This window comes from Dipodomys ordii, unplaced genomic scaffold (genome assembly GCF_000151885.1).
Source record: "Dipodomys ordii isolate 6190 unplaced genomic scaffold, Dord_2.0 Scaffold23, whole genome shotgun sequence".
NCBI lineage: Eukaryota > Metazoa > Chordata > Mammalia > Rodentia > Heteromyidae > Dipodomys > Dipodomys ordii.
In genome coordinates, this window is record NW_012267239.1 from 9,247,432 (window position 1) to 9,261,951 (window position 14,520).

The 14,520-nt window shown below is 40.1% G+C and overlaps 1 protein-coding gene across 3 annotated transcripts in view; it reads left to right on the forward strand.

Annotated features, from left to right (window-relative positions):
- Positions 1-14,520, forward strand: part of Taok3 (TAO kinase 3) — a 131,356-nt gene that overhangs the window by 69,292 nt on the left and 47,544 nt on the right. For 2 of the 3 annotated variants that reach the window (XM_013014430.1, XM_013014431.1), the window contains 7 exons: positions 1,064-1,109; positions 1,946-2,042; positions 5,073-5,186; positions 6,501-6,592; positions 8,904-8,997; positions 9,932-10,013; positions 12,346-12,513. In XM_013014430.1, the coding sequence (XP_012869884.1) occupies positions 1,064-1,109; positions 1,946-2,042; positions 5,073-5,186; positions 6,501-6,592; positions 8,904-8,997; positions 9,932-10,013; positions 12,346-12,513 (693 nt within the window). Of the gene's footprint in view, positions 1-1,063; positions 1,110-1,945; positions 2,043-4,769; positions 4,868-5,072; positions 5,187-6,500; positions 6,593-8,903; positions 8,998-9,931; positions 10,014-12,345; positions 12,514-14,520 lie in introns of those variants that run through there. The other variant, XM_013014432.1, reaches the window with a different exon arrangement.

Consider the following 14,520-nt stretch of genomic DNA (forward strand, 5'->3'; position numbering starts at 1 on the left):
TGGTTTATTGGAGATAGGAGTCTCACGGTCTTTCCTGCCCCGGATGGCTTTGAACCTCGATCCTCAGATCTCAGCCTCCTGAGTAGCTAGGATTACAGGTGTGAGCCACCAGCGCCCGGCCTTTCTTGCTTTTTTTAAATAGGGTTACATTTTTTTTTTTTGCCCCAGCTGGCCTGAACCATGATCCTCCTATTTATGCTCCCATGTAGCTGGGATAACAAATATGGATCACAACAACCAACCATGGGTTGAGATCAGATCTTGTGAATTTTTTTGCCCTGGTGAACTATCATCCTCCTTATCTCTACCTTTGTAGTAGCTAGTTATAGGCATGAACCACCACACCTGGCCTGGATTTGAAATTTTGTTGTTTTGTTTTTTCCCCAAGCTAGTGATGTGTTCACCATTTATGCTGGGCAGTGGCAGCAAGCTCCAACTCCCTGTCACCTCATGATGACAAAGACAACTAGCATTCTGAAGATGCTGTTATCCCTAGCAGACATATTCCATGGAAACCAATGTAGCCCCCGACCTCATTTCCCTGGGGGGAGGTGTTCCAAGAATCCCAGTGAATTCCTGAACCCATAAACAATACTGCTCTCTGCTTATAGTTTGATTTTCCCCATGCTTATAACATCTGTGATAAGGTCTACAATTTTAACATTTGGCACAGTAAGATATTAATAGCAGTTGCTAATAACTAACTAATAAACAGTAAAGCATTTCCAAATGTATACTTCAGTAAAATTACAAATAACCACTCCAGTTGTACTTTGGGAGCATCATTGAATAAACTGAGGTTTAGTTGAACATGGCACTGAAGCACTGTGAAAGCTGATCTGAAACTTGATTTGATAACCAAGATGAGTGCTAAGTGACTATGGTGCGTGGTATATATAAAGGGGATACACTGGATGAAGGATGACTCACTTCTTTAGCAGAACAGTGAGACAGAGATTTCATCATGCTACTCCAAATAACATCCAATTTAATACTGATGTATTATTCATTTTTAGAATTTACCATTTAATATTTTTGTTCCAATTTTTTTACTTTGTTACAGTTGGTGATGGAGTATTGCTTAGGCTCTGCTTCTGACTTGTTGGAAGGTAAGCTCTGTAAATGAAAGCACTGGATATACCCTCCTTACTGTTTTACTTTGGTCAGCACATTATCTGTCCCTGTAGTAAAGTGCAGTCTGGAGTAGTCCACTTGGATAAGGATAGTACTGGTAAGCTATGCAAACTACATCCTGCACTATCACTGCAGCATCACATGATGTTAACGCCTCTCCTGCCATTCAATCATGGCCCATCCACGGCAGGTCCTGATAAATTATTGGGTTAATATGATGTGGCATGTATGTAATCAAACACATCAAATGCCTGCATACACATAACAGAGAGGTAAGAGTTAACAAATATATTGATATTTAACCCCCTCCAATATAGCAACTGACCCAATTCTTCTCTGCAGATGTTGTTATAACCAGAAGCTATGTTACAATTTTACATTAAAATATGTCTTAGATCATCCTTGATCTCTGAATAGAAATTGCTTATTAGCTGCTTTCACAAATAATGAAAACCTGTGGTTAGAGGGGGTAATTATAGATGGCTCTGTGGTAGAGGAGAATAATGTGACCTAGAACACTCCAGGCATCTAAAATATCAGAAGGACATGTGGTACACTCACACCACACCAGTTGGAAGCAGTGTGGCATTAACTGGCAACTGACTGATAAATTAGCTATGTATTAATGAATATTAAAGTTTTATTGTTTTGTTTTGAGGGGTGGGTCTGTTTTGTTTCTTGCATTTGGTTTTTATCTGATCATGAATTGTTACTCTCTAGAAAATATATACCCTATGTATTTAAGTAAATATTATTTCCACATCTTCAAATGACGAGATATGTGATCAACTTTCCCTTCCTCCTTCCTCAGTTCATAAAAAGCCACTTCAGGAAGTGGAGATTGCTGCCATTACCCATGGTGCTTTGCAGGGGCTAGCCTATCTACATTCTCATGCATTGATTCACAGGTAAGGTTCATTTTCCCTTCTCTTACAGGACCCTCTCTTCCAAGACCCTTGAAAACTAGTGCAAGCTCTGACTTTCAGGGTACCTAAGAATTTATGGGAAGCAAACAGATGTTACTATTCTTGAATGTAAGGAATTAGATTGCCAAAATTTGCTTCCATCTTCTGGCCTTTCCCATTCATCCAAAAAGATTTCTGTCATATCTGTTCTATAGGTTAACATTCTCTAGGCTAATCATTCAGGGAAACTCAAGAAGAGCCTAGTAACTCTGGACAGAATGTCACACACAAAAAAAGGAAAATCCACCTTTCTTTGATATATTTATTTCTCAGCTGAGTTTCTTCTCCTGTTGAAATAACAAGTTAATCATCTATATACAGATGCCATTTCAAACACTTTACATTCCTAAAGTCTACATTTTGGTGTGTGAGAGATTAAAGCTCAGAAAGATGTAAATAATGTGCCCATTATTTCAGAGCATTAAAGTAATAGAGTAAGAACTACAGCTCAAACTTCCTAACTCCTAATCCAGTAATCTACTGGTTTCTTATACATTTTCTTTTCTTTTTTTTAAATTTATTTCCTTCCTTCTGTGTGTGTGTGTGTGTGTGTGTGTGTGTGGTTTCTTATCCATTTTCTTTTCTTTTTTTAAATTTATTTCCTTCCTTCTGTGTGTGTGTGTGTGTCTGTGTCTGTGTCTGTGTGTATCTATGTGTGTCTATGTGTGTCTGTGTGTGTCTGTGTGTGTTTTGTCGGTCATGGGTCTTGAACTCTGGGGTTAGGCGCTGTCCCTGCACTTTTTAGCTCAAGGTGAGCACTTTACCGCTTGAGCCACAGTGCCACTTCTGGTTTTCTGGTAGTTTATTGGAGATAAGAGTCTCACGGACTTTCCTGCCCTGGCTCGCTTTGAACCTCGATCCTCAGATCTCAGCCTCCTGAGTAGCTAGGATTGCAGGCATGAGCCACTTGTGTCTGGCAAAAAAATCTTTTTCAATTATTTTGATTCATGAGGAGTTAAACCCAGGGACTCATGCATGCTAGGCAAGCACTCTACCACAAAGCCACATTCCCAGCCCCCTTCCTTCTGTTTTGATTGGTGCTGATGTTTTAATCCAGGGCCTTTTGCAGTTGATAAGCCAGTAGTCTACCACTGACCATCCGGCTACTTTCCACTCCCCCTCCTCCCTCCACTAACTTCTCCTGAAGAAAGCTGTTATTAGTGGTCAGTCCTTCTATAGAAAAGAGCTCCTAGCTGTGACTTTCATGAGTGGTAATAGCAGAATAGCTCCAAAATGCAAAGGACTTGAGATGCCTTGCAACCAAGGGAAACACTTGGCATTTACTAGGAAGAAGTGAAACTATTAGGTCACAGTTCCCCCTTTAGGTGTTTCAGAAGTCACCTGACAGTTACTAGAACTACAAGAGCAGAACTTCCTTAATACAGGCCCATCAGATCCTACCACGAACTGGCCTTAGTCATCACTAGGGAGAATTATGGGGCTGGGAGTGGAGCTCAGTGGTAGAGCACTTACCTAGTATGACACCAAAGGTCCCATCTCCAGCATCACACAACAAAACTAAATGTGTGTGTGTGTGTATGTGTGTGTGTGTGTGTGTGTGTGTGTCCTGATTGCAACTAAATACATTTATTATAATATCTGTATTTGAAGACCTTTTAAAAATGTGTTTCTTTGGAACTGAGATGTTATTTCTAAATGAATTATTTGCCTATGTGTCTTTATTACCTGAAGATCCACACTGTCTTACTGTTCTATTCTGAATAATACATTATCGCCTTTGGTTTGTAAAAGAAGTTGAAAAGACAAAAAAAAAACACTTAAAGAGTGTTCTTGAGTTTTAAAAATGAATACTATGTCCAATTTTTATTATTTTTATTTAAGAGAGGCAGTTTAGTTTTCTAGTTGAAAATAAAAGAAGAAAAATACTTTTCTGTTGCAAAGAGAAGTAAATAATGCCTTTTTTTTTAGTTCTCTCTGCCAATGTCCAATGCAACCATGAGGAAGGAAACTGCATTTCCAAGGGAAGTTTTTGCAAAGGTTGTTTGAGAAGCATTTGAACTTGACCATTTTCATCCTGGAATAAGTTTTGCTCTTTTTTTTTCTGCTTTATCTTTCCATGGTCCATAAACTTACAGTTCCTGGCTTCTATGCTCATTACACCTCATGTCTTTAGAAGACACTTGTGTCTTCTAAACACAAGGAGAACATCCCCATCTTCATTATAAATGACTTTACTGAAAAGTGAATCTTTTAAGTCACATTTTTAAAACTTTTTGGCTGCATAAAAGATCTAATACCTTTAGTCATAAACACTTGCAATTCATTGTCTAACACAATCAAAATGCCACATCCTAACCCCTAATCCTTGTTTGTTTTGATCTTTCAGGGTCTTCCTTTTACTGTACGGTGTTATTTTTAAAACAATACCTTCTATCTAGCATGCACCCTCAAGTGCCTTAGAATTGCAGTTACAATTAAAAGCAGAGAGAAAGGGTAAAAGGCAAGAAAGAAAAGGTATGTGCACAGTTGAGGGTTACTGCAGGTAGTCAATGCAGAGTCATCAAAGTTTCATGTAAGATTCCAGAATGCTACATAAACTGGAAGAGAAAATAAGAAAGGCAGTTAGAATGGTACCAATTTCTCTACCCAAGGAATACTGCAGTGACTGGATTTAGCATTGAAGAAGATGCTTTTGAAAGGGGTAGCAGCTGAAGAGCTTTCCTTGTCTGCTGTGTCTGCCTTCCTTCTTGCTGTATACCCTCCCTCTGAAGGAAGCTCTATCTTTAAGTAATTACAATGATCTACCTGTAAGTACACCAGGAATCTGGACCCCCCTGACAATGTGCAGTAGTTATTAACCTCCCCTTCTAGCTATCTGAGCAAAATTTGTTGTTGTTGTTGTTGTTGTTGTTTTAAATAAACTTTTTATAATCTTATTAACTGCATGCTTTGACCTATCCCATTACCAAAATTGAGAGATAATTTTCTGATCCTCTTGTTTTTTTCCTCCAGGGACATTAAGGCAGGAAATATTCTCCTGACAGAGCCAGGCCAGGTAAAACTGGCTGATTTTGGATCTGCCTCCATAGCTTCTCCTGCCAATTCCTTCGTAGGCACACCTTATTGGTACGTAGACTTAGAAAATAGACTAGAATATTGAAATATGTACACATGAACAAGATGAAACTCTGGCATTAGTTTGGTGTTGTTTTCTTCTTTGCAATGTGTGTTACCCAGGTGCCCCAAATGGGATATTATTTGTTACAAGCAAACAAAGAAGCACTTTAAGTCCTGAATGTACAACTTAGAATGACTTTAAATTGTTCAAATAAGGGTTGATGTCACTGTGTGTAAACTGAGTAGGATTATCAACTCACTGACAAAGCTCAGGTTTTGGATTTCATTGGAGGTTTCTTTTGAACTTTTCTATCGAGGCAGAGTGTCCAGGTAAGGACACCCTTCTCAGGTGAGCCAACAAGCGTAAGCATTACCTTCCGGTGAATGAACTTCCCATATACCATCTTCATTCCGACTTTGAAGTTATTCCCTATTCTAGTCCAGATTTCTTGCCTGCCTTTTGTAGCTACATTGGAATTTCCATATATCTTGGAGAATGATTTATATTCTGGGAAATGAATTACATACTAAACAAATCAGCTGCTGTTTGAATTTTTTCCCATACCATCAAATAGCATTTACCAAGCAACTGCTTCCACACAATGATAGCATATAGTTCTCTCCAAAGCATGTTAAACTGACAAGGCCCCTACCCTCCTAATGAAAGGACATTTGTGACAAACAAGCAAAGTGACACTTTATTACCGCAGCCTGCTTTGTAAGTTTTGGTCTTTAAAATCACTAATGGTTTTATTTTCATTTTAATTTATATGTGCTTTATATATGCAAACTCTTTACCCAATTCTATAAGGTAACTACTAGAATTCTCTCCATTTTTATGGCTGAAGAAACTGATGTGCAAGCAGGTTACTTACCCAAGGTCAAACCAATAGTAAAGAGTAAAACCAGGACTTACTGAAAATAATGTATTATTGCATATAAATCACTAAGTATATTTTACATTTTGAATATTTTTCAGAATGATTGGTATAAACATAGCTGTATCAGGTAAAATTATTTAATGTGCTTAAGCACATTTTGGTACTGAGCCACTTTATAAGGGAAATGTATTATTTATTTATTTATTTATGCAGGTCCTGGGGTTTGAATAAGGGCCTGGGCTCTGTCCCTCAGCCTCTCTGTGCTCAGGGCTAGCACTCTACCACTTGAGCTACAGTGCCACTCCTGGCTTTTTCTGTGTATGTGGTACTGATGAATGGAACCCAGGGCTTCATGCATGCTAGGCAAGCACTCTACCACTAAGCCACATTCCCAGTCCTGTTTTTAATTTTTGACCTGAATTTTACATGTTCTCTTTGGTAGGATGGCTCCAGAAGTGATCTTAGCTATGGATGAAGGACAGTATGATGGGAAAGTTGACATTTGGTCCCTTGGGATTACCTGCATAGAACTGGGTGAGTACCAAGCTATTTTCTTTATATTTTTTGGAGTCATACCTCATGATTGTCCTATGACTCATCCAGCTGTTAGCTAGATTACAGACATGAGCCACTACACCCAGCTATCTTGTCTAGTTTACAGGGTGAGTACTTATGCTTTGTAGGACTCTCCTTTCTTGCTCAACTCTGAGCTGTACTACTATTCTCATTGCACCACCAAGCTTTGTTGTTATTTGGTTGTATTATATTCTTTCTAATTATCTTTTTTTCTTTCTTTCTTTGGTCATGGGCCTTGAACTTTGGGCCTGAGCGCTGTCCCTCAGCTCTTCAGCTCAAGGCTAGTGCTCTACCACTTGAGCCACAGTGCCACTTTTGGTTTTCTGAGTAGTTTATTGGAGATAAAAGTCTCACGGACTTTCCTGCCCAGGCTGGCTCTGTTTTCTTTCTTTAGCACTATCCCTAACATTTCTCTTATGCAGCTCAGTGTCCTGAGAGCTTAGATTTTTACCTTTGCCCAGTGAATGAAGTGCTTCCTGTTGCCTGATAGTGGCTGAGGCCATCACTTAATGTCTGACATTGGGCATTTTTGTGACTGCTTGCTGCATGAAGATTCTCTCTTAACGAAGCATCTTTGCTTTATTGTTTTGGTTGTTTTTTTTTTCCATTTTTTTGCCAGTCCTGAGGCTTGAACTCAGGGCCTGAGCACTATCCCTGAGCTGCTTTAACTCAAGGCTAGCACTCTACCACTAATCCACATTCCCATCCCGTCTTTTCTTTAATTTGTTTTGACTATATCCATTTCTTGAGCAGATATTCTGGGGCTGCCTCCTGTGAACCAGGTGCTATTCTCATCACTAGGGATGCAATGATGAAAATAGTAAACACTGTCGCTGCACTTGTGATATTTAGCACAGAGGACACCTGTGATGTAAAGCCTTACACCATTACAGGGATTATAACATGTAAAGCCTTACACCATTACAGGGATTATAACATGGTAGAAAGAACAAACCTAATTCACAGTGACAAAAATCTAATGGGAGATATATGCTGAGAAATCAGGAGAGGCTTCCCTGAGGAAGTGATTGCAAATATATATTAAGCCCTGAATAAATACGTATGAAACTACTGCAGAAATAAAATTATATTTTAAAGTGAAACCTGAAAGAGCTAGCACTGGGTTTAGTGCTGTGCCTGTAATCCCAGCTAACTGGAAAACTAAAAGGGGAAGATCACTTGAACCTAGCAAGCAACCTAGGCAATATAGTGAGTGAAGGCTGTGAATGGAGAACTGTGGATGGAGGGGGTATAGGATAAAGGCACCTGCCTAACATGTACAAGCTCTGTGTTGAATTCCTAGAACAAAAACAAACAAAAAAAATGTAGGGAATGAAGAGGGAAGGGAGGGGTTTAGATATAGAAAGCAGAGCCAGTGGGAGTGTCTGAGCTTGGTTCCTTCAGTGAAGATAAAGATGACAGGAAAAAATGGAGAAAGAACAGGTTTCTCAGAGGATGCTCTACAAGTAGGTAGTCAGGACCATGTCTGGAGGACAGTGGTTTGAAGTCAGCCTGAGCTGAAAAGTCCTCAGGACTCTATTTCCAGCAAAAAGCTGGGCTAGAGGCATGGCTCAAGTGATCAAACACAAAGCTTTGAGTTGAAATCCCAGTACTATGGAAGAAGGAAGGAAGGGAGGAAGAAAAGAAGGGAAGGAGGGACAGAGAAAGGAAAGGGAAGAGAAGGGGAAGAAAAAGTTAAGTTGCAGAGTTTCTCTCTATAATGGGTAGGACCAGGCTGTGTGTGTATTACTTATCCTCTACTTCCTACCTCACACCTCCCCGCCCCTTCCCCAACAATGATTTGGCCTGGATGAGCTGCCGAACTCTTCACTGAAGAGGATTATCTCCCAGATATGTTAATGAGGTTTCAAGTGTTCCACTCCATAATAATATTTTTTCTATTCTGCTCTCGTAAATAAGTCCATATTTATGTTAAAGCATATACATGCATGAAGATGTTTATACCTATTATAGGAAAGTAGGCAATGGTCAGTGTTCTGAGATTTATGAAAAAGACACAAGGAATTTTTCTCACACCATTTGAAGCAGGCTGTGTTAGGAGCTTTGCCAATGTCCATTAAAAGACCAGCAGTCTGTGAATGGCTATCCTGGGCTGACCTTCGAGATTAAAATAAGTGGGTCGTGTGGCATGATGACAGTAATGAGCTGTCTATCGATTGGGAAGCCAAGCTTTGCACAGAGTTCCTTATGTCTCTCGCTCTGCCTGGTCTCTTTCCTGAATGGCCTTATCATGTTTCTTCCCTTGCAGCGGAAAGGAAGCCCCCACTTTTCAACATGAACGCAATGAGTGCTTTGTATCACATCGCTCAGAACGACTCCCCCACCTTGCAGTCCAGTGAATGGTAAGACTGCTGTCCTTCTACATCTCCAATACAATGCTCCTAGCAGCTGACAGTCTCATTAAATTGCAGTTTCTATAGCTGACCCTTCATTGTATGTCACAGCCAGTGACACTGATGTCCCACAAGCAGTGCCTTTACACCTGTAGTGCTATCAGAAAGTACATGTGCATTTTCTAGTTCTGCCCTTTACCTGGGCTGGTGCTGTGTCCCTACTGTGTACAGCATCTAAAATCCCAGGGGAACACACCCTGCCACCTAGCCTCACAAGTCCTGCCAGTCACACCCTCATCAGCCCCGTTTATCTTTCCTAATTGTCATCACTTTTTTTACTTTAAGTAAGAAGAGGGACAGAATGTTTAGTACGATTAGGGAAATGTATTGTTCCTTCCCCCAGAATATAACATCTACATAACATGGAGGCCACAAAAGTTCTAGAAAGCAGACAAAGTGGGGTTTTCAAGACAGAAAGTAATTTTCTTCAAAAATTATATCCCTAGGTCCTCTATGCCTTGTGCCTCTGGGTTTGCTCCCTTGTTAGGACAGGGAGGAATATTCACTAGACATGAAGAATATGGACTCGACAACATGAGGGTTGTTACCTCTTAGGAGAAGAATGCACTGAACAATTATACATTAGTGTAGTGTGGTAGTTTTCATTTTCTGATATGCATTATGGTTTAACCTAAGTATGCTCCCTTACATGTGACTGTGTGTGTGTTCATGTTGACTAACAATGTCATCCAGAAAAATTAACCTCAGGTACCTTAAAACTTTGAGAACATGGAAATATTCCAGTTCTCTTAAGATTCCAAACCACTGGATTTTAAAAATTTCCTAACATGCACAAGTTTGTCTAGAATGAAGTTGTTTTATATAATCAAGTGCTCACTCTGCAGCCCCTCATTTGGCCTTCTCTTCATATATTCCCACACAGGACAGACTCCTTCAGGAGATTTGTTGATTACTGCTTGCAGAAAATACCTCAGGAAAGGCCAACATCAGCAGAATTGTTACGGGTAAATTTTCAGTTATATTTGAGATGGAAGTGTTAAAGTCCCACTGTGGGGGGACTTGGTAAATCATTACTGTGTCAGGGCATCCTGGCAAACTAGGTTAGAACGTCCCTTGTCATTTACCCAGAGATGGCAGTAGGCAAAAAAACAGCAAGATCACCATGATGTATGTGCCATAAATTCCCCATGGGTTGCTTACCCTTTACTTGTCCTTTTTCCCATTCCTCCCCTCTTTTTTTTTTCCTTCCAATAAAGATTATTCTTAGCCAGGTGCTAGTGGCTCACACCTGTGATCCTAGCTACTCAGGAGGCTGAGATCTGAGGATCATGGTTCAAAGCTAGCCAGAACAGGAAAGTCCATAAGACTCTTACCTCCATTTAGCCACCAAAAAGTCTGGAGTCGAGTTGAGGCTTAAGTGGTAGAGCAAAAGAAGCTTAGGAAGTTCGCTCAGGCCCTGAGTTCACACATACACACACACACACACGCTCACACACACACACACGCTCACACACACACACGCTCACACACACACACACACACGCTCACACACACAAGAGTATTCCCTACTAGCTGTGGTCACACACACACACACACACACACGAGTATTCCCTACTAGCTATGGTCATCATAGTGATATTTCTGTGCCTACCAACATAGGCATAGATTTTAATGCGATACCCTCAGGTCTGAGTCTGTCAGGGGTTCGAGTGCCATAGTTGTTGCAGATCTTTCAGCAGTGAAGGTACATGGCTGCCAAAGCATACATTTATATGACATTACACTATAGGCGATAATGGCAAGAATATCACGTGAACCACATCTGTTGATTGAAACATAATTTTCAGTATCTCTCTGTGGTGTTTTTCTATGTACAACTATAAATTTCACACATGTGGTCCATCACCATCAGCACAATGTGTGGATCTCCTGCAATATTAATATATGCAGCACTCCAGATTTGTAATCTTTTTCTTTATGTGTGGTCTTCAACCATGTTTTTTGTTTGTTTCACTCCAAATTGGCTGGGTTTTATTCCTGAACAGTTTTGATTATTGTTTGTTTGTTTTTAAGAAAAACTCAGAAGGCCTCTAAATTTGTAAAGACTAAAAATGTCAGCTGTCTTTATCATTGAATAGCACCTTGTCTGAATCAGGGATTTATGTTTTGTTTTGTTTTCTTCTTTAGACCCTGTAGACATTGTTCTCTGATTTTCTGTCTTTGCGTCTTAGTGAAAAAGTAGATCTGAAGCCAGCTCACCTAAAAGTAAAGGGTTTTTTTTGTTGAGTGTCAGGTCACAGGAATCTGGTAACAGAAGCAACAGGGCCAGACTTGACCCCCTTGTGCCTGAGCCACAGGTTCTAGACATGAACCATTTTGTCTACCTGAGCCACAGCTTCACAAGTCTACAGGGAGAGACAGCAAGAATAAAACACTAGAGAAGAGATGGTATCTGTATTACTTTGAAGTAGACAAAGATTTTTTAAAAAACCAAACAAGAAATGGGAAATGAGAAAAGAGCTACCATGGCTAGGATGGGTGCAGGGTATATAAACAAATATTGGTTATATTAAAATAAGGGAAGAGAAAAGAGATAAAATTTAGGAAAGTGGACAACAAAAAGATAGAAATAGCAAGTGTTCTGATCAAAGAAAAATAGAGAAAAAAGAATAACTAGCTAAAATTATATTATAAATGCTAAAGAAATATAGTAAACCAACCTATCAAGGGCTTTTCCAGTGATAGATAAACTTAAGTAATTAAAATAACAGGGTTGAGAAGGTGGCTCAATGGTAGAGTGCTTGCTTTGCATGCATGAGGCCCTGGATTCAATTCCTCACCACCACATAAGGAGAAAAAGCCAGAAGTGGTGCTGTGGCTCAAGTGGTAGAATGCGAGCCTTGAACTGAAGAGCTGAGGGACAGTGCCCAGGCCCAGAGTTCAGGCCCCATGACCGGAATAAATAAATAAATAAATAATTTTTTTTAAAAAAAACACAAAAGACAAAGCTCCACAAATTATTATTACTATTATTTATTCCTCAATAATCTGTCTTTTCTTCACATTTCTTCCTGGCATTAAAATACCATTCAGGCAACAGTGGCTCATGCCTGTAATCCTAGCTAGTTAGTTGAGTGAGATCTGTAGATAACAGTTCAAAGCGAGAGCCTGGCCAGGAAAAGTGCCAGCACCAGAAAGTATCCAGTACCAACACACACACACACACATAATTGGATATTTCTGCAAAGCTCAGAACTGTTTATATTTCCCTATTTGCTTTTATACCTACATCTTACACCTCAGATAGCAGTTTGTTCTTTCTCCTTCCTGAAACAGCATGACTTTGTTCGGCGGGAACGGCCACCTCGAGTCCTCATTGACCTCATACAGAGGACCAAAGATGCTGTGCGTGAGCTGGACAACCTACAGTACCGGAAAATGAAAAAAATCCTCTTCCAAGAGACTCGAAATGGACCCTTAAATGAGTCCCAAGAAGATGAAGAGGTAGGTATGGCTTACTCCAGCCTATCCTCACAGAATGTCCACTATGTGAGAACTTTCTGGATAGAAGGAATACTTTTGAAGATAACCCTGCAGGTACACCCTGAAGAGACATGCAGGGATCCTAGAAGACATAGAACAACTCTCATGTAAGGCACATGGCCATTGAGGGGTCCTTAATGGAAGAAAAATAGGCAGCATTGGTGCAGGTGACACCTAAGACATGATGTGAATGGTTTTTGACAAAGTAACAGTGACAATGAGGAATTTAAGGTAATTTAACACTTGAGCCTGGGTGGCTTAGGCATATGTTCATACCAAGAAAAGACAAGAAGTTCTAAGGAAAAAGAGTAAGTTTGGGATGATTTGAAGGTGGTGTTTGTTAAGTTCAAGGTCATAGCATCCATTCCTCCTGATATTATGTACAGATGGAAGTTTTCTCAGGGTAGATGGCTTCCTGATTCCTCACACACATAAAAGAATTGGTTGAAGACCAAGAAGATAATGATTGAGCCACCTGAACGGTAATTATGAGCAGTTGGTTGGGATACACAAATATAGAATAGAAGAAAGAAGTCTGGGAATGAGAAAGCTGGTTGGAAGTCAAGAGCCTTAAAGTAGTCATGAATCAAGAAGTTGAAAGGGGCCGGGCACTGGTGGCTCACGCCTGTAATCCTAGCTACTCAGGAAGCTGAGATCTGAGGATTGCAGTTCAAAGCCAGCCCGGGCAGGAGAGACCGTGAGACTCCTATCTCCAATAAACCACCAGAAAACCGGAAGTGGCGCTGTAGCTCAAGTGGTAGAGCGCTTGCCTCGAGCTGAAGAGCTGAGGGACAGCGCCCAGGCCCAGAGTTCAAGCCCCATGACCGACAAAAAAAAAAAAAGAAGTTGAAAGGGAAGAAGGCCCATGTCATACATGAGCAGATGTTAAGAAAGTTCACAGCTTTAAGTAGCACAATGGTGTTTGATACCAGAGAGGTCAGGTCAAGTGGGTTTTAGAATAGTGTGTCCTTGGTGACCTTTGTTAAAGTAGTTTAATGGGACAAGGGTGGACAAGTAGTAGATTGCTGTGGGTTGTAAAAGGGATAAGAAAATAGAGACACTGGCCTTGGAAGTATGGTTCCATTGGTAGAGTGCTAACCAATGAGCAAGAGTGTAAGGTACTGAGTTTGAGTCCCAGTCTCGGACCAGAAGAAAAGAATAGACAAGAAGATATAGGCATCAAAAGTTATTTTGAAGCCGGGCACCAATGGCTCACACTTGTACTCCTAGCTACTCAGGAGGCTAAGATCTGAGGATCTCGGTTCAAAACCAGCCCAGGACTCACTATCTTGCCCATGTAATTGTAACCCCTCTGTATGGTATTTTCACAATAAAAAGAAAAAAAAAACAGCCCAGGCAAGCAAAGTCCATGAGACTCTTATATCCAATTAACCACCAGAAAACTAGAAGTGATACTGTGGCTCCAATGGTAGAACGCTGGCCTTGAGCTGAAGAAAGAGCTCAGGGACAGTGCCTAGGCCCAGAGTTCAAGCCCCACGACAGACCAAAAAAAAAAAAAAAGTTATTTTGAGATTTGGAAATTGAGCTAAGAAGGAAATGTGGGAGGGTTCAGCCTATGCAAAGGCCCATAGATACGGGGAAAGCTGTTTCATGTTTATATGCAAAAAGTATGGAACTGGGACAAAGACATTGAAGGCAGAGCAAAGAGATGTAAGTAAAGAAGCCAGAAAGAATAGGAATAAGAGGATTACTCCAGGAATTAGTTTTGAACAAGTTAAAACTAAATAAAAAGGAGTGAAGAATGAATGTATGTTAGCTTTTTAATATAAAACAAAGCAAAATTATTTTACTAGTAATCATAAACACAATACTTAGGAAATAGAGTTGAACTATAAAATCTCTTGATTGCATATGTAGAAATGGGGAAGTTGATTTATTAAAATACAATATACTATGTACTATTTTGTACTACCCAGTGATTCCTTATATTGCCAAGACTAAGTAACA